The sequence below is a fragment of the Python bivittatus genome, unplaced genomic scaffold, assembly GCF_059951505.1.
Source record: "Python bivittatus isolate LINGU-HERP-01145 unplaced genomic scaffold, Pbiv_v1 ctg000200_np1212, whole genome shotgun sequence".
NCBI classification, from domain to species: Eukaryota; Metazoa; Chordata; class Lepidosauria; order Squamata; family Pythonidae; genus Python; species Python bivittatus.
In genome coordinates, this window is record NW_028277040.1 from 21,271,058 (window position 1) to 21,289,084 (window position 18,027).

General features: G+C 39.7%; 1 protein-coding gene across 4 annotated transcripts in view; it reads left to right on the top strand.

Moving 5' to 3' along the window:
• Positions 1 to 5,590: 5,590 nt before the first annotated feature.
• OLA1 (Obg like ATPase 1) overlaps positions 5,591 to 18,027 on the top strand; it is a 104,786-nt gene continuing 92,349 nt past the window's right edge. The window contains exons 1-4 of one of the 4 annotated variants that reach the window (XM_007430937.4): positions 5,591 to 5,834; positions 7,036 to 7,136; positions 10,226 to 10,369; positions 12,697 to 12,824. In XM_007430937.4, coding sequence (XP_007430999.1) covers positions 7,036 to 7,136; positions 10,226 to 10,369; positions 12,697 to 12,824 — 373 coding nt within the window. In that variant the 5' untranslated portion in view covers positions 5,591 to 5,834. Of the gene's footprint in view, positions 5,835 to 5,950; positions 6,073 to 6,284; positions 6,304 to 6,742; positions 6,901 to 7,035; positions 7,137 to 10,225; positions 10,370 to 12,696; positions 12,825 to 18,027 lie in introns of those variants that run through there. The other 3 variants (XM_088135799.1, XM_088135798.1, XM_007430936.4) reach the window with 3 other exon arrangements.

Below are 18,027 nucleotides of genomic sequence, written 5' to 3' on the forward strand. Positions count from 1 at the left end.
AATGTGTCAGCCCTCCAAGGTAGTCCAGAGAAGAAACCAAAACCATGAGTACTGACACTACCTTTATTGTAAAGTTACAGTGACGGATCTTGCAAGTCTGAAAGCATATCTCCCCCCCCCCACCCTCGCCTTTACTTTCCAGGGAACTGGGAGGGTTCCTTCTGAGACACTTTCCATGCCTCCATTCCTTCAGTGGGCTGAGATGTCTCTTATTTGACTGTTGCCCTTGCTGCGGCTCTTCCTCTTCCTGTGTCTCAAGGATAGTCCCACAGACCGTTACAGGATGCTTTCAATTGCTTCTTCCATGCAATGGGCAGGTTTTGCATTGAATCATACCAGGTTCTTGTTTCCAAAGACTCACCATAATAGTAAGAAGAAGCTGGAGCCTACTATGCCCATCTATGCTATTGCAGATTGCAAAGAACAGAATTTGGTTCTTCTGTAGATCTGATATCACACCTGGTCTGCTAATGCTTTATGATCTGAGAACATAGTTATCATAAAGATTCTGGCTTCTTTATTTTGTGCCAACTGCAGTTTATACTGGCCTATAAAAATGATCTGGAATTATTTCCTAGACATATGGCAAGAATACGTGATTTAGTATTTGACTATCTGATTTTAGGGGGTGACCTAAATCTTTTGATGGATGTTGAAATGGACAGGAATACTTCTCCTAAAAAGTAGAGTTATAATTAAAATTAGAAAGTATTCCAGATTTATAAGCAAGAATTTCAATTGATAGATGTGTGACATTCACTTCATCCCCTTTTTAGGAATTATACACTTCCTTCCTATGCTCATAGAATGTGTTCTAGGATTTTTTTTTCTCATCTTCCTTAATGGAATATGTTTTAGACTCTTTTATTCATTCAATTGTTGTATCAGACCATGCTCTTGTTACCATAACCTTTCATAGCCAGTCTATGGAAGGTGGTATTTTCTCCTTCCTTCCTTCCTGCCTGCCTGCCTGCCTGCCTGCCTGCCTTCCTTCAAATTTATATAGCTGCCCATCTCACAAAACAAGTGACTCCTTCTTTGCTACAAGAGGAGGGTTTTTTAAAGTTATTAGACAATTAACTTCACAATTTTTAAAAAATCAATCCTAATTCATCCACTCTTCAGAATGTATGGGATTCTTATAAGGCTTGTATGCCAGGTTATGTTATAGCCTATGCTTTTAACAGAAAGTGAGAAAAAAGTCTTATGCATCAACAGAAACTTTGGTCAAAGAAAGACTGTTAGATTATGCAAAAGAGCCCACAGAGCAAGCTTATAAAACATTTGTGTTAGCCAAGTTACAGTTAGGGATTTCTATGCTGAGAAAGTTAAATTTTCACTGAGTAGATTACAATTAAAGTATTGAGAATCTAAAGACCTGGTAAGTTGCTGGAACATCATTTGAAGCAACAAAATCATCAGAGTTTAATTTTTGAAATAGTTACCAAGGATGGCCAGACTGTTTTTTATTCTGTTGCTATTAATAATCAGTTTTTACTTTTTTATAAATCAATTTATAGTTGCATGAGAAGAGGGACAGTCATGAGTTTGATCAATTGCTGAGTCAGATGAATATTCAATTGTTATCAATAGAAGAGAATTATCATTAGAAACTATTGACATGCTGAAAGCTCCTTTGTCACTCCAGAAAGTATTAGATTCTATTCAACTGTTGCAGAATGGAAAAGCTTCTGGTCCAGATGGTATTCATTGGAATGATCTAAGGCATTTGCAGCTCTGTTGACCCCAATGCTTTTAGATGTGTATAATGAATTTTTTAAGGATGGTAAATTACCATCATCATTCTATGAGGAATATATAAGATTAATTTTAAAATCGGGTAAGTATCCTAAATTTTGTGCTAGATATAGGTCTATTTCACTTATTAATGTGCATCCACATTCTTAACTATCATACTGGCTAGACACTTGTGGAAGGTCTTACCAGATATAATTCATCCCTTCCAGTCTGGGTCTATCCAAAATTGTCAGGCATCAGATAATTTACAGTTACTATTTGATATAATGGATATAGCCAAGGATGGAATGGACTCTGCAGTATTAGTATCTTTAGATGCAGAAAAAGCCTTTGATTTGGTTGGGATTAAATTTTTAAAGCAAGTGATTATTAGATATGGCTTTCTACAGGATTTTGTCCAGTGGATTGAGATTTATCATCTGCAAAGCTATAACAAATCAAATGATTTCACACTCTTTTCAGTTACAATGTGGTATGCAGCTGGGCTGCCCACTTTTGCCCTTGGTATTTGTTTCTCGAACCTTTGGCCACCACGGTAAGGCAATCTTAGATATTAAGGCTATTACATTGGCAGGGTGTGAGTGTAAATTATTTCTGTATGTGATGGTATTTTGGCAATTTTGGATCAGTACTCTACTTCTTTGCCTAATTTTGTAAAGGTTGTGCAATATTTTGAAAAGTATTCTGATTGTAAGATAAATTAGGATAAATCTTGTTTACTTCCCTTGGGCCCTACCATGTGAATACAGTTATATAAAGAGATGGATTTTGTGATTTCTACTGATTATATTAAACATCTGGGGTTTTATATACCCAAACCTGTTTCTAAATATGTGGAAATAAATGTTGAAACTTTTAGAAAGGGTTGAAGTGGATGTTAATAGATGGGTTAAAATTCCTTTAATATCTTAAAGATATTCCTATGTTAATAGCAAATAACTATTTCCTTTAGATTGATAAATTATTTAGGAAATTTATTTGGGATAGGACCGCCTCGCCCCCATGATTTCAACCCGTCCCACCCGATCTCACAGAGAGGGCATGCTCTGGATCCCCACGGTAAAAGAACTTCAATTAGCGAGGTCCAGAAGGCGGGCCTTCTCTGCTGTAGCCCCCGCCCTTTGGAACATCTTGCCCCCGGGGGTGAGACAGGCCCCCTCACTCCAGGCCTTTCGGAGGGTTTTGAAGACCTGGCTCTGCCATCTGGCCTGTGGCAGGAAGGGAGGATATCAAAAATGGGGTTGGCTGGCCCCTTAGCAGCCTGGTGTGGCCTCTATCAGCCTCTTGGATTTTTTAGCCTTTTGATCTTTCTCTTTGTACTTTGGTTTTTATAATCTTTTAATTATGTATGGCCGATTTTAGTTTGTTGTAAGCCGCCCAGAGTCCCCCGTTGTGGGGAAATGGGCGGGGAAAAGTCAAATTAATAATAATAATAATAATAATAATAATAATAATAATAATAATAGTGGACCACCAAAGTTTTCTTTGGCTACATTGAGATTATCATCTGAGGAAGGTGGCTTTAATTTATCTGACTTGCAAAAATATCATTGGGCCAATATTTTATCAGCTATCTGCTGGTGGAATAAAAATGTAATTGAATATTATCCCTAATGGGTTAAGCTGAAAAGTTATTATTATCTATTTCCTTTAAAATTGTAGCAAGTGTTTGCAACAGCATATAGCAGAAAAGGTGTTTTATTTCCAGGAGCATGAGTGGTGAGAAATCATTGGGCCATCATGGGACATAAACTGAGTTTTGATAATGAGTCTCATGAATATCTAATTCTTTGGAAAAATTCTACTTTCAAACTGATGGTAAATAATTCTACCAGAAAGTTTGAGCAGAATCTGGGATCATGACTTTAAATCAACTACTATGTAATGACTATTTTAAGGATTTTTCCTGACTTCAAATTGGGTTTGGTCTTCCCAATTTGCAACAGTGGAGGTAATTCCACCTTAAGCATGTTCTAATGAAACAATGTGGACCAGACGCTTTGGCTGCCTCAAAAGCACCTGAGTTGCTTTCTTACTTCATGGAATCCATGACAGCATCAAAATCTATAACATATCTCTATCAAAAGCTCAAGAATATTTTTAAAGTGGACATTTCTGGGATATTTCAAGTATGGACTAAAAAACTGGAATTCCCAATAAAGCTCAATTAATGGATTCATGTCCTTAAAAATGTTAAAATGATTTGAGATTAAGGTTGATTCATCAAAAAATTGTGGGGTTTTTTTGGTATATTGGACTCTCCAAAGAATGTAGTTGAAAGAATGGACATCAGACTTTTTTATGCTGGAGGTATAAAACATTTGAGGGCTCACCAACCCATACGATATGGTCACGTGATCATTTAGTATTTTGGGGGGATGGTATATTAAAGTATTTAAGCAGATTTATGGGAAAATCTTTAAATATTAAAGATGTTAATGTAATGTTGAATTATTTATCAAAGCTTTGAAATTTGACTCTTTTGTCAGGAATTACGGTTGTATCAGGCATGGGGGGGAGTGGCTAAAAGAATTATATTAAGAAATTGGAAAAGTGATATTACGGGCAGTCCTGGTTAATGTCTGCTTGTTCAGTGACCATTCGAAGTTACAACGGTGCTGAACAAGGGGCACTTATGATGGGTCCTTGTAGTTGTGGCCGTGGCAACGTCCCCATGGTCACATGATCATGATTCAGCACTTGGCAACTAGCGTGCAGTTATGACGTTCCAGTGTCTTGCGGTCATGTGATCGCCATTTGTGATCTTCACTGCTGCTTCTGACGAGCAAAGTCAATGGGGAATGTCAGGAGGTTGCAAATGGTGATCATGTGACAAGATGCTGTGACCACACAGGATTTGTCTAATGATGGCAACTGGGACTGCTGAAACTGTTGCCGTAAGTCAGTGCAGTCCCGTGATGTTGCGCCTTATGACCGTGTTGCTTAGCGACAGGCTTCCTGGTCCCAATTACCCTTGGTAAGCAAGGACTACCTGTATTCCAGATGTCAAGGAATGATTGTTGGAAGTGTGTGATTTATCTGTTTGGAAAATGCAGTATTTTCTACCCATCAAAGAATGCAGCAACATGTGTTACTATGGCAGAGGTTTTGTGATACGATATTATCTTGTTCATATTATAGCAGCGAATTCATTAGTAAACCAGTGACTATTGGTAAGTATATAGATTTTTTTTCTTTTCCTTCTTAGTTTGCATTTTTAGTCTGTAGTATAATTTTTAAAAAAAGCAATTATTTTCTTTTAAGATTAAAGATTGTTTTGTTAAGTGTGTATGTATAAATTAAATAAATTTTAAAAAGGGCAGCCTTGTGCAGAAAGCCTTACAGCAATTTGACTTGGACAATTAGATTTTTTTTCTTTTCCTTCTTAGTTTGCATTTTTAGTCTGTAGTATAATTTAAAAAAAAGCAATTATTTTCTTTTAAGATTAAAGATTGTTTTGTTAAGTGTGTATGTATAAATTAAATAAATTTTAAAAAGGGCAGCCTTGTGCAGAAAGCCTTACAGCAATTTGACTTGGACAAAACTGTGTTCCTGTAGTTAGCTGTTGCTCCAAAATCAGCTTAGTAAATATCACTCGTCCTGGCAACGGAGGCCGCCCATGCTTTATCCAGAGGAACCTCCGCCCCCCGGCCAAATACTCAGGGTGGAGGAAAGAGAAACGGATTGCGATTTTATCTCGAATCAGATCCTCACAGTGAGATCCGCGTAGGCGGCGGCACCCTAGGAGGCCCAATCACAGACTGAGCAAGGCTGCCGAGCAAGGGTCACCGGCGCACGCGGGGCGCCCTGGACCTGCCGGGCGGGGACCCCGAAGAGCAGCTCCGTGGGAAGAGGCACCCCCTCCCGGCGGCTCCCTTCCTCGCGCAGCTCCACGCGCCCCGCTTCTCTCTCCCCGTGACCTTTCCCCTCCGCCAGTCTCCGCCCCAGAGGGAAGCGCGTCCCTCCCGTTCCGCCGGCTGCTTTTGCCTGGGCAGGAGCGTGGCCGCGCGCGAGGCGTTCCGCTTTTCCTGCCGCTTCTCCAGCCCGTGGTGCGCTCCTGCTTGCCCGGCAGCAAGGTGACGGCGCGCGGGGAGCGGGGTCGCGGCGCGGGCTCGGGAGGGCTCCGCGGTCCACTCTGCATCGCGTGCTGTGGCGGGGGGGTGCTGCTGGAGGAGGCCCGGGGTCTGCAGCTCCTCCCCAGCTCCCACCCTGGCCTCGGGGGCTTGCGTCCCTCCCCTCCGCCTCTTCTCCGCTGTTTTGTGCGAGTAGGGGAAAGGAGGCGAGGAGCTCCTAGCGGCAGCTGCCACGCGGAAGGTGGGAAACAGGCGTGCGAGCAGAGGCCTGCCTGCCTGCTGTCCGTCAGGGGAGGCGGGGACGGAGGTTGCGGCTCTGCTTAGCCCGCCTGCTTTCGGTGCAGCTGTAGCCCAAGCGGGACTCCTCAAAGTGGCTGATGCGTGCAGGCAACGAGGGCTGGTGGGGCGCACCGAATGGTGGATGCCACCGTGCGCGACTCGGGGTGTTGTGGGTTTGCCCGGATGAATGAAGGTGCCCTATCCTGGTTTGTGAAGCTGATAGGAGGGAATGCTGGTGGCCCCGGCTTGCTGTTTTGATGAGTCTGAAAGATGGTCACTTGTCGCTAGAAGAGAAATGCTTGCCGGACTGGGAAGGTGCAGGCAGAGATGGCAAGCAGCGGCCAGCTAGTCGCCCCCCTTGTACGAGGCGTGATTTAGGGGTGCAGCTGATGCTTTCTGTGTTTTGGGGTACCCTCCCCCTCAGTTGGGAGACAGGTTCCCAATACGTCCCAAGGGAGGAGTTCAAATCCTGCTCTGTAGAGTCCTCCCGCCTGCTCGTTTGACTTGTCTGGGAAGTCATCGCAGCTGCCACTCAGAGCCGAAAACGTCAGGAGCGGATCGGCGGTGCTGAATTTCAGTCCCTTCTTGGGCTCTGAGATGGTTATTTTTAGCTCAGCATTTCCAGGAGCTTTGCAGAAGCTGCAGCAGATTCAGATTCAGCTGTGGCACAGGAAGGGTGCCATGTACAGTTGTATTCCTGGCTGCTGCCTGGCTACTGCCCCTATTCCTGTCTCTTGGGCATCCCCAAGCCCAAGCCTTGCTATGTGTGGCTGTTATGGCTCCCAAGAAGGTATTTGACATACCGTAATCAATAAAATGCACATTTGTATTACTCTTATTTGTTAGAATATGTGTTGCTTTTGGAATCCTAGGAAGTAGGGAAAGGGATATTAGGCTATTAAGTTGTTTCTATTTCTAATTTCAGATGCCCCCCAAAAAGGGAGGTGATGGAATTAAACCACATCCAATCATTGGAAGATTTGGGACATCCTTGAAAATTGGCATTGTTGGTTTGCCAAACGTTGGGTAAGTGATTCAAGTCACTAAACTTTGCTTAGTCATCTCAAAGCTTGTAGGCCGTCTGGGATTAATCAATTCAGAGTTGTGCTGCAAAATATACATTATGTAAAACTGTTGGTCTGAGATAAGGATTTCTAATCTGGCATTCATAGTTATATTTTATTTAGGTAATTTATGAACGAGAATGGATGTTCTTTCATGTTGTTTTTGAATTGAAAATGTCAGATGTCCTGAAGTTGCTGTCTTAAAGTAGCAGTTTATTAAACTAGCTTTTTATGTGTTAAATAATAGCTTTTATTAATTTGGCATTTTCTTCGGAAAGTTTCAGCCTTAAAGATGCTTCATTTTTTAAAATAAAAAGAATTGTTACATTTAATTGAAAATGTTGCATAAAAGATCTGCTTTATTTTATTTAGCTAGATAATTTTTTAAATATGTGAAACAGTAAGGGAAATGTAAAGTTTTATTAGCAAAAATAATTACTGGAAAGTATATTATGTATGTCTTCTAACTTATCTCACACTGATTTGTGCAGAACACTAAGTTCTGAAGGGGAAAAATGAAGAATTCTATCGTTCTGCTTTTTCTATTTACAAAATAATTATCTTTGTCAAGAGTATATCTGAGGAAAATAGAGTTTATACTTACTATCAGATATAATTTATACTTTCAGCTGGTGACAGTTCCCCTGTTAAGAGTTTGTGAAGTCTGTATTAGATAGGAGTGGAAGAGAAGACCCAAAGATATACTATTCAGTCTGCTAAATACTGAAAAATGATTGGATAGCAGTAGAGTTGCTAAGAATGTAATGTTAGGATAGTTGAGTAAAAGCTTTGCTCAAAATATTTTGGAAAGAAAAAGCAGAAAGATTTGATAAATACAGAAGAAAAGGCCTATTTCAATTAACTGAAATTAAGGAGGTGGCATTCAGAGGAGAGAGATATTACATTGTAGATAGAATAAGAATAAAGATTGGTGTTTATTGATTGAAAAAAAATGAGATAGTAGTAAAATACTAATTATTTGCTTCCATCATATGTAATATAATTCACTGTCATAAAGTTTAATAGGATAGTTATCACAGATATTCTGTTCTTCTATTTATTTTGGAGTTTGCTTCAGAAGTTGCAGATAAGTGCTTTGAGTTTGTAAATGTGGACCCCCACAGAATTGTTTATATGTTAAATTAGAATGTTGTGGCAAACTCTTGAATTTTCCCTCTTGAGAATAGAAAACGAACACAGATAATATATTTGTTATTACAATAGTAGGGTCAGATAACCTTTGCCTTGTAACCCAGACATTGCTGGTTTGAATTCCTGTAGGCTTGAGAGTTTGTGTAGTGGTTAAGGTGCTGGACTAGAAACTGTAGAGAGTAAAAAAGATGACCTTGATGGAAATATGCAGGAACTGTTACCTAGGCAAAGAGGAGTGAAACATTTTTTAAAGTTCAGAATGAGATAATATTCAGAAGTAGCTTAGGCAGATACCTCACTAATTTACTGAAGTATATGAAGGAAAAGGAAGTCCAGCATATTCAGACTTGCAAGATTCTGCTTTTATAGCTAGTACCAATAAAAGTAGTTTTAGCCTTCCTGTGGACTTGATTTCCTGGTCTGGGTCTACCTAGTACGGCTGACCAATTGGGAGAATGTGAGTTCTAGTTCTCCCTTAAGCATGGAAGACAACTGGGTCGCTTTGGGCCAGTCACTCTCTCAGTCCAACCTCCCTTACAGGGTGGTTGTGGGACAAATAGGAGGAGGGAGCATTATGTATGCTGCTTTAAGTTGTACAAAATAAAGACAGGATATACATTAAATATATTTACCTTAGAATCTAGAATTCTTTTTTCATACTTTCTTAAAGTTGGAAGTTATAATTTGTTCTGGTTTCTGATTGTAGGCCAGTTTGGGAGAGACAAGTCAGATCCAAGTTTGGTTAACACATTGTCCATACTTTGTTAAGCTACTCTTACTAGCAGGAGGAACAAAATAGGAGTGGTTGAGTTGGGTGTATTGGCATATTGGTTCATTTGTGGTAATCCAGAATTCTCAGAAACTCTGCTTTACTATGCTTTATTTATTTATTGCTTGTATTTATATCCCATCTTTTGTCAGAGTTAAATACAGCATATGTGGGAATATTGGGTTGAATGACAGTGACTGGCTGAAAGTCACTCTATGAACTGTTGTCAAGTATGGACTTGAGCCTCAGTCTTCCCATCCTGGCCCAACACTTTAACCACAACACTGTTTGAACTTTCAGCACACCTTTCTACCACATTATTTTTTATTTCAAAAATAATTACTTTAAGCTCAGTGTTGGTTTCCTGAAAAAGACTTTGTGGTCAATATTATTCTTGGCCAGATGCTGCAAAAAAAAAAAAAAAGGAGTGAGAGATAATTTCTAGGCTCATTGTTAGACTTTTGAGTGGCATCTGATGTGTCATTGTAGAAAAAGGAATGCTAGAGCTAATTTGGTTTGGCTCTTCTGATGTGTTGAAGAAAATCTGAATGTTTTGTACACAGCTGTTTGAAGACTTGACCTGATCATAAATACTCCTACCAAATGTGAAATTTGAAACACGCATTCAAACATGTGTCTTGAAAATGGGATTTATGCTAATTTTTGAGAGCTGCTAAGAGATATGTCAGAAACTGGAAATGCATTACTGCAGTTCGGACAAATTAGAAAAGGTTTTTGTAGAAATATGGAAATCCTTTTTTTTTTTTAAGTTCTCATCCTTTTTGTGTAAAAGAGGTGTAAAAACCTGGCACTATCAAAAGATGTTTGTGGTGTTCAGTATCCAGTAATAATTAGGACTATGTAATATTTTGGATTTGAAGGCAGAGAAGTGCATTGGATCACATGAAAACATAAACATAGTACCTGTTCTCCACTTCTTAAGACAGCTGTGTCTCTTCCTGGAATCATACAGTTGCTTTAAGGAGTCAGGACAGGTGTTATGTTTGAGACTCAGCACCCTTCAGATCCTCCTTTTGACTTTGATCCTGAATTACTGCACAGCCATAGTAGCCTTTATATGTCATTTAATGAGTAACCAGTCTCAAATATGGCAACTCTTTTTTTTAAAGGAAATCTACATTTTTCAATGTATTAACCAAGAGTCAAGCCGCAGCAGAAAACTTTCCCTTCTGCACTATTGATCCAAATGAGAGCCGAGTGCCTGTGCCAGATGATCGATATGAATTTCTTTGTCAGTACCATAAGCCTCCGAGGTAAATATGTGAAGTGTCATCAATTGTTTGTTTCTCATTAAAAGCCTACATTTCTCAGTATCACTGTTTAATAAGTTTTAATTCTGCAACTGTATTTGAGGAACATTAAAAGTTTTATGATAGTGTCTTTACTATCTAAGATATTTTGAAGTTTGGATTATTTTTCAAGAGTAATGTATTTGGGAAGCTTTTATACATACATATAAATCTGTGTGTGTGTGTGTGTGTGTGTGTGTGTGTGTGTAAAGTGCTCACTGGTATGGTTAATGAAAGATGTGCTGTTAATAAGAAATAAGGCAAGTTTTGAACATAATTTTATCTTTTGAGGGCATGAGTTACTACACCCTGAGTTTTTTTGCTTCAGTTGAAAAGTACTCGTCTTCCCTGTGCATTATCCATTCTTTATTGAAACTATAAACAAGTAATTGTATCCTTAAAGCAATTAATTGTTTAAAGATTTTGTTTATAATTAAAACTGATTTAAAACATAGACAGTTTAGCATTTTTAGTGAACAGAGAGCAGGAGAATTGACCTTGAACAGACTCAACTATTCTAAAAGCACATAAACATCTCATCTGTTTCTTCTCCATCCCATCCTGCTTCTTGATATATTGTATCATCATAATTGAGAGTGCATGAGATTCTGTGTAATATCACAAATTTTATGTTGAGTTTCCCTTTCCCTCCAAATCATAACAATCTTGTAATCACAGTTGTGGGAAATACATGTTATAACCTAAAAGAGAACTTTTATAAAATGATGTACCATTAGTATATGATTCCAGAAAAATTGTCTAGAATGTATAAAAGTACTTCAAATTTATATTGGAAATGTGAGGAACATGAAGGGTTATTTTATCATGCCTCATGGACTTGTAAAAAAGCCAGAAATTCCTGGGTTCAAATACGCATAATGATACAAAGAATTTTAAATATCAACATTCAATTGAAACCAGAACTTTTCTTGGTGGGATTAATGGACAGTCAATTAGAAAAGAACCATGGAATGTTATTTTTATATATGATTACTGCTGCAAGACTATTATATGCACAAAAATGGAAAGACTCTGAAATACCCACAATGGAGAAATGGTTGGTGAAGATGACAGAACTAATAGAGATGGCAAAATTAACTTGTTGCTTAGAGAAAGATCAATAACTACCTTTATCAGTGACTGGAAACACCTTACGGACTTTTTGCTTAAAAAAAAAAAAATGAACTTGTTATTTATGGGTTTGAGAATTAGAAAGGGTAACTTTCTATGGAAAGAGGAAATTATGATGTAACCTTAGAGAGAGAGGATAGAATATAAATCCATTTATAACTGCTGTCAGAAAGATTGGAAGCTCGCTCCTTCCTTCCTTCCTTCCTTCCTTCCTTCCTTCCTTCCTTCCTTCCTTCCTTCCTTCCTTCCTTCCTTCCTTCCTTTTTTTCTCTTTTCTTTCTTTCTTTCTTGTTCACTATTCTTATTTTCTTTGTTTATTTTCTAATATTTGTATTGTTTTTATGTTCTAAAAATGTTATTCAATAAAAATTATAGTAAAAAAACAGATGTGGAAAATACACAGAATTTAATTTAGTTGCGTTGTTATCAGTGTGATTTAAAATGGTATATAAGGTGCTTTTTACTGTCTTAGTTTATTGCTCAGTTGTTTATTTGGCACTGTAGAAAAAGTAAATTTAGAGTAAGGGTCAGAATCTTTTCCAAGTAGTGAGCGCCATCAATGTGATTTTACTGGTGCTAAAAAATAAAATACATTTCTTTTAACAATAATCTCTCTAAGAATATTTTAATATGCTCAGATTTTCATTAGATGTGAGAGAAAACCTAATTATGATAACAGTAGGACATCCTCTGAAATTTTGCCATTTTTAATTTTTTAAACATTGAAGATAATGGGCACCATCTAATAGTTTTGTCCTGCGATGTCCATAGATGCTGTACGGGTAGCTACTACTTTATAGTCTTCTGAGTATCATTGTGTCAGGTTCAGCCCAAGAACCACAACAAGGCTGTCCAGTGGGGTACAGTTCCTTTATTGACTATTACCTGTTAGACAGAATCTTGCCAGACTAAACTTATCTACAGCTACTAGAGAATATACTCTGTGAGGCTCTAGGGAGGAACCAGCCTCATTCTCTTCGTTTTCCCACAGAGCTGGGGAGGTGCTTGTCCTGGAATGCCTCTCCCCCCCTCCTGACAACCTTGAAGCTCTATTCCAGAATCTTCCCCACTCATGCTGTCCATTACATATTGTAGATAATTGCAAGTTTACGGTAACATTGCTATAATGTTAATGACTAACATTTTGAATTTTTTTTTAGCAAAATTCCAGCCTTTCTGAATGTAGTGGATATTGCCGGACTTGTGAAAGGAGCCCATGCTGGACAGGGACTAGGAAATGCCTTTTTGTCGCATATTAGTGCCTGTGATGGAATCTTTCATCTACTCCGTAAGCAACTTAAGGTTTTAATTACTATATTATGTATATTATTATTATTTTTATCTATTGCTGAGATAAGTCCTTTTTAATTTATTATATAATACAGACAGTCCCCTACTTATGAACGGGTTATGTTCCGAAAGGCTGTTCGTAAGTCCATTTTGTTCGTAAGTCCGACAAGCAAAAAAAACACGCATAGTCCTCACCTTACATAAGCAGCAGCGTTGACATACTGTAGGCGCTTGCGGAGATGGCGTAGGCGCTTGCGGAGGTGGAGTAGGCTCATCCTCTGTAGTTGAAACAGTACTTTTTTCCACCTTCCTGAAGAAGCGGTCCAGTGAACTTTGGGTGGTGGTCTTCCTCTTCTCATAAATGACACTGTGGCACTGGATTGCATCATGGACAGCTGCAGACACCTTGGTGAAGTGCTCCATGTTAGGGTCCTGCATCTCAAACAGTGATAGTCCTTTCTCAATTAAGCTGAATCCCGGTGCCATCAGCTTGGTCTGGAATTACTTTGGTGGTTCAGTCTCTTCCTCTTCCTCTTGTTTTTGCTGCTCCTGCAACTCCATGAGGTCTTCATTGGAGAGGTCCTCTGTCTCTGCAGCTAGCAGCTCATGAAAGTCCTGCTCCTCCTTCGAGGAGCTTAAGCTTGCCCTTGCTGAGGGTAACCAAGTTGCTGAGAACAGCCTGTGACTCCCTTTCTGCCACCTCAAGCCCGCAAGAGCCTTGAACGAACTGAGGGCACAGACGTTTCCACACCCCACTCATGTTCGCAGGGGTAACCTCGCGCCAGGCTATATCAATGTTCTTGATGGCATTGTAGATGTTGTAGGACTTCCAAAACTGGTGCAAGGTCATCTGTGAGTCCACTTTGGTTGTCTGGACTGCCTGCCTAAACATGCGCTGAAGATAGTATTTTTTGAAGGTTGCTATCACTCCCTGGTCCATCCGGTGCAGGAGGGAGGTGGTATTGGGAGGCAGATACACAACCTTCACGTTTGGTTGGAAATTGTCCAGGTAAGGTGCATTGTTAAGATAGTCCCTGTTCCCATTCATAATTTATCTGAGGCAATGTGCCCTATCCAAAATTACACGTATAATTTTCTTCATGTACTGGGTGTCTTTTGCTCCCAACCTCAGTGTGTCACTCAATTTTGTTTCAGAGTAGATTAGTTGATGAGATAGCTGAAGTATTTCCATATGTGATTGATGAGTCCCATCCACCAGTTGTGTCCGCTCCACTGGCAGATTGATAGTTAGATACGATTTGTTATGTCCCTGTTATAATGTAGCTCTTCTATGATATGTACAGTTTGTATAGAAATTTCTATTAATTAATAGATCATGAAGAATAACTGTTTTTAGAGATGTTGAACTATATATTTCATATTATTTTGGACTTTTAACAAGAAAGCACTTCATTCATGAATTGGGAGCAGGGATCCTCTTAAGTCCAGTTTGGCAGGCACATTCAGAAAACTTTGATCTACCAGAATGCTACCTCTTACTCCCTTAGCACACCCTGATTCAGGATGCTCTGTATTACCTCTCTATATCTGCATTTTTTTCTGGGTTGCTGGGCATAGTTCCAAAGCTAGCCCTGGGTTATAGTAACTCCTTCTTTTTATTCCTAAAGAAACTTATGGAAAGCCAGAGGCTTCTTGGAATTAAAGAGATGCTGTAGGGTTACACCATGCTTTGCAGTATTCCACCTTTGCGTTTTTAATGTAAAAAATCAAGTGAGACAAGCTGTTTGTTGTGTGCCAATGTATGGTCTCCTTAGACTATGGAAACTTGGATTAATTTAAATATAAAAAGTAGAATTAAGCTGGTATTCCAGGAGTGAAGGCATTTGCATCTCTCTGCCCATGTCTGCTTTTTAAAAAAGATCTCATTTTAATCAATTAATTAAAAATAATGTTAATTTTAATCAGTAAATTAAGTTTGTACATCACCTGACTCCCAACAATTCTGGGCAGTTCACAAAATACATGAGAACTATAAAACAATAAAACAATAAGAATAAAAGAAGCAAAGATGGCAAAACTGCGCAGCAACAAAACACATCCACTCCTCAAGTGGGGCTACATGCATCCTAGCAAGGTCTGGGCAATGAGCCAGATCTTCAAGGTCCTCCAAAATGCCAGTAGGGTGAGAGCAACCTGCATCTCAGGGGGAACCCCATTCCCGAGGGCAGGTGCTGCGACACAGACGGCATGTTTCCAGGGTCCTGATAGATGGCATTGTTTAATTGAAGGAACCTGGAGTGTGCTGACCCTACCGGATTGAAGCACCTGGGGAGATACTAATGGTAACAGGCAGTCCCTCAAGTAGCCAGGTTCTACGCCATGTAGGGCTTTGTAGGTAACAACCAGCACCTTGAATCACACCCAGAAGCAAACTGGCAAGCAGTGCAGCTCTCAAAGCAGAGGTGTTACATGGGCATATTGAGGCACGCCCATCACTGCCTGTGCCACTGCATTCTGGACCCATTGAAGCTTCTAGATGGTCTTCAAGGGTAGCCCCACGTAGAGCACATTGCAGTAGTCAAGCTGGGAGGTGACTAGTGCATGAGTGAATCTCCGAATGTGGTAGATTAGCTGTTGAGTTGATCTAAATATTTCCATACACATCAATCAGTATTCTGGACTAGGAAGCAGATCCAAAATTCCTCTTCTCCCATCCTTTGCCCAGTGAGGTTTCAATTTTCTGAGAGTGGAAAAAATCAGCCATAAAAATGAAAGGGGGCTAATACTAGATTCCAGATGCCCATCCTACATTGGAGAAGGCCAGTCTTGTGGCTCCTGAAATGCTCTCCTAAAGATTAGGGTAGTATCAATATCAAATCTAGCTGAGAATAAGTAGACTGCCTCAGATGGAAAGACTAAGGGGATGATTTCACATTGTTATAGATGTATATTTATTTTGCTTTCAACATTGAGAATAAGTTATATATGCGTTAAATTTATTTTTGGTAAAAAAAATTAATAACAGTTCTGTATGGATAAGAATATTGTGAATAAACAATGTCTGCAGGAGGTTTCCACTTATCAGGAGGTGTGATGGGAGGGTACCCAAAAATGGGCATTCTCTGTGGAGGCTTCTCTCCTGTGGAACAGTTGGATCCTTGGGGCAAGGATCGCTTCCATTCTCATGACCTTCCAGAAGCTTGTAAAAACTCAGTTGTTCTGGAAGCCCTCTGCATGTTGTGGAGCTTCCAGTACCAGGAATGGAACCGTTATCACTCTGTGATTAACCGTGTTATGATGCACTAGGTTTAATTGTATATTGCTGAATTATTTTACTGTTGTATTGGCTTTACATCACTTAGTACAGTGGGGCAAAAAAGTATTTAGTCAGCCACCAATTGTGCAAGTTCTCCCACTTAAAAAGACGAGAGAGGCCTGTAATTTTCATCATAGGTATACCTCAACTATGAGAGACAAAATGGGGGGGAAAATCCAGAAAATCACATTGTCTGATTTTTAAAGAATTTATTTGCAAATCATGGTGGAAAATAAGTATTTGGTCAATATCAAAAGTTCATCTCAATACTTTGTTATATATCCTTTGTTGGCAATGACAGAGGTCAAACGTTTTCTGTAAGTCTTCACAAGGTTTTCACACAGTGTTGCTGGTATTTTGGCCCATTCCTCCATGCAGATCTCCTCTAGAGCAGTGATGTTTTGGGGCTGTCGCTGGGCAACACGGACTTTCAACTCCCTCCAAAGGTTTTCCATGGGGTTGAGATCTGGAGACTGGCTAGGCCACTCCAGGACCTTGAAATGCTTCTTACGAAGCCACTCCTTCGTTGCCCAGGTGGTGTGTTTGGGATCATTGTCATGCTGAAAGACCCAGCCACGTTTCATCTTCAATGCCCTTGCTGATGGAAGGAGGTGTTCACTCAAAATCTCACGATACATGGCCCCATTCATTCTTTCCTTTACACGGATCAGTCGTCCTGGTCCCTTTGCAGAAAAACAGCCCCAAAGCATGATGTTTCCACCCCCATGCTTCACAGTAGGTATGGTGTTCTTTGGATGCAACTCAGCATTCTCTCTCCTCCAAACACGACGAGCTGAGTTTAGACCAAAACGTTCTACTTTGGTTTCATCTGACCATATGACATTCTCCCAATCCTCTTCTGGATCATCCAAATGCTCTCTAGCAAACTTCAGACGAGCCCGGACATGTACTGGCTTAAGCAGGGGGACATGTCTGGCACTGCAGGATTTGAGTCCCTGGCAGCATAGTGTGTTACTGATGGTAGCCTTTGTTACTTTGGTCCCAGCTCTCTGCAGGTCATTCACTAGGTCCCCCTGTGTGGTTCTGGGATTTTTGCTCACGGTTCTTGTGATCATTTTGACCCCATGGGGTGAGATCTTGCGTGGAGCCCCAGATCGAGGGAGATTATCCCTGGTCTTGTATGTCTTCCATTTTCTAATTATTGCTCCCACAGTTGATTTCTTCACACCAAGCTGCTTGCCTATTGCAGATTCAGTCTTCCCAGCCTGGTGCAGGTCTACAATTTTGTTTCTGGTGTCCTTCGACAGCTCTTTGGTCTCAGCCATAGTGGAGCTTGGAGTGTGACTGTTTGATGTTGTGGACAGGTGTCTTTTATACTGATAACAAGGTCAAACAGGTGCCATTACTACAGGTAACGAGTGGAGGACAGAGGAGCCTCTTAAAGAAGTAGTTACAGGTCTGTGAGAGCCAGACATCTTGCTTGTTTGTAGGTGACCAAATACTTATTTTCCACCATGATTTGCAAATAAATTCTTTAAAAATCAGACAATGTGATTTTCTGGATTTTTTTTCTCATTTTGTCTCTCATAGTTGAGGTATACCTATGATGAAAATTACAGGCCTCTCTCATCTTTTTAAGTGGGAGAACTTGCACAATTGGTGGCTGACTAAATACTTTTTTGCCCCACTGTATTTCACTGGAAGTTGTTTATAAATTCATGAATATAAATAAATAAATAGATTAAAAAATTAAAAAATGACTTTCTGCTAAGCAAATTTAAAATAGAGAACTAAAACTATTTTTTTCAATGTCAGTACATTATAAAGCAACAGTAACATTTTATCTAGACAACTCTTGTTGTGAACTTACTTCAAATTCAGTTTTGACTGGTTTTGGCTGCAGAAAGCAAGCTTGAGGCAAAGCATCAATTAGTAAACAATTGTCATTTGACATTTTCTTCAG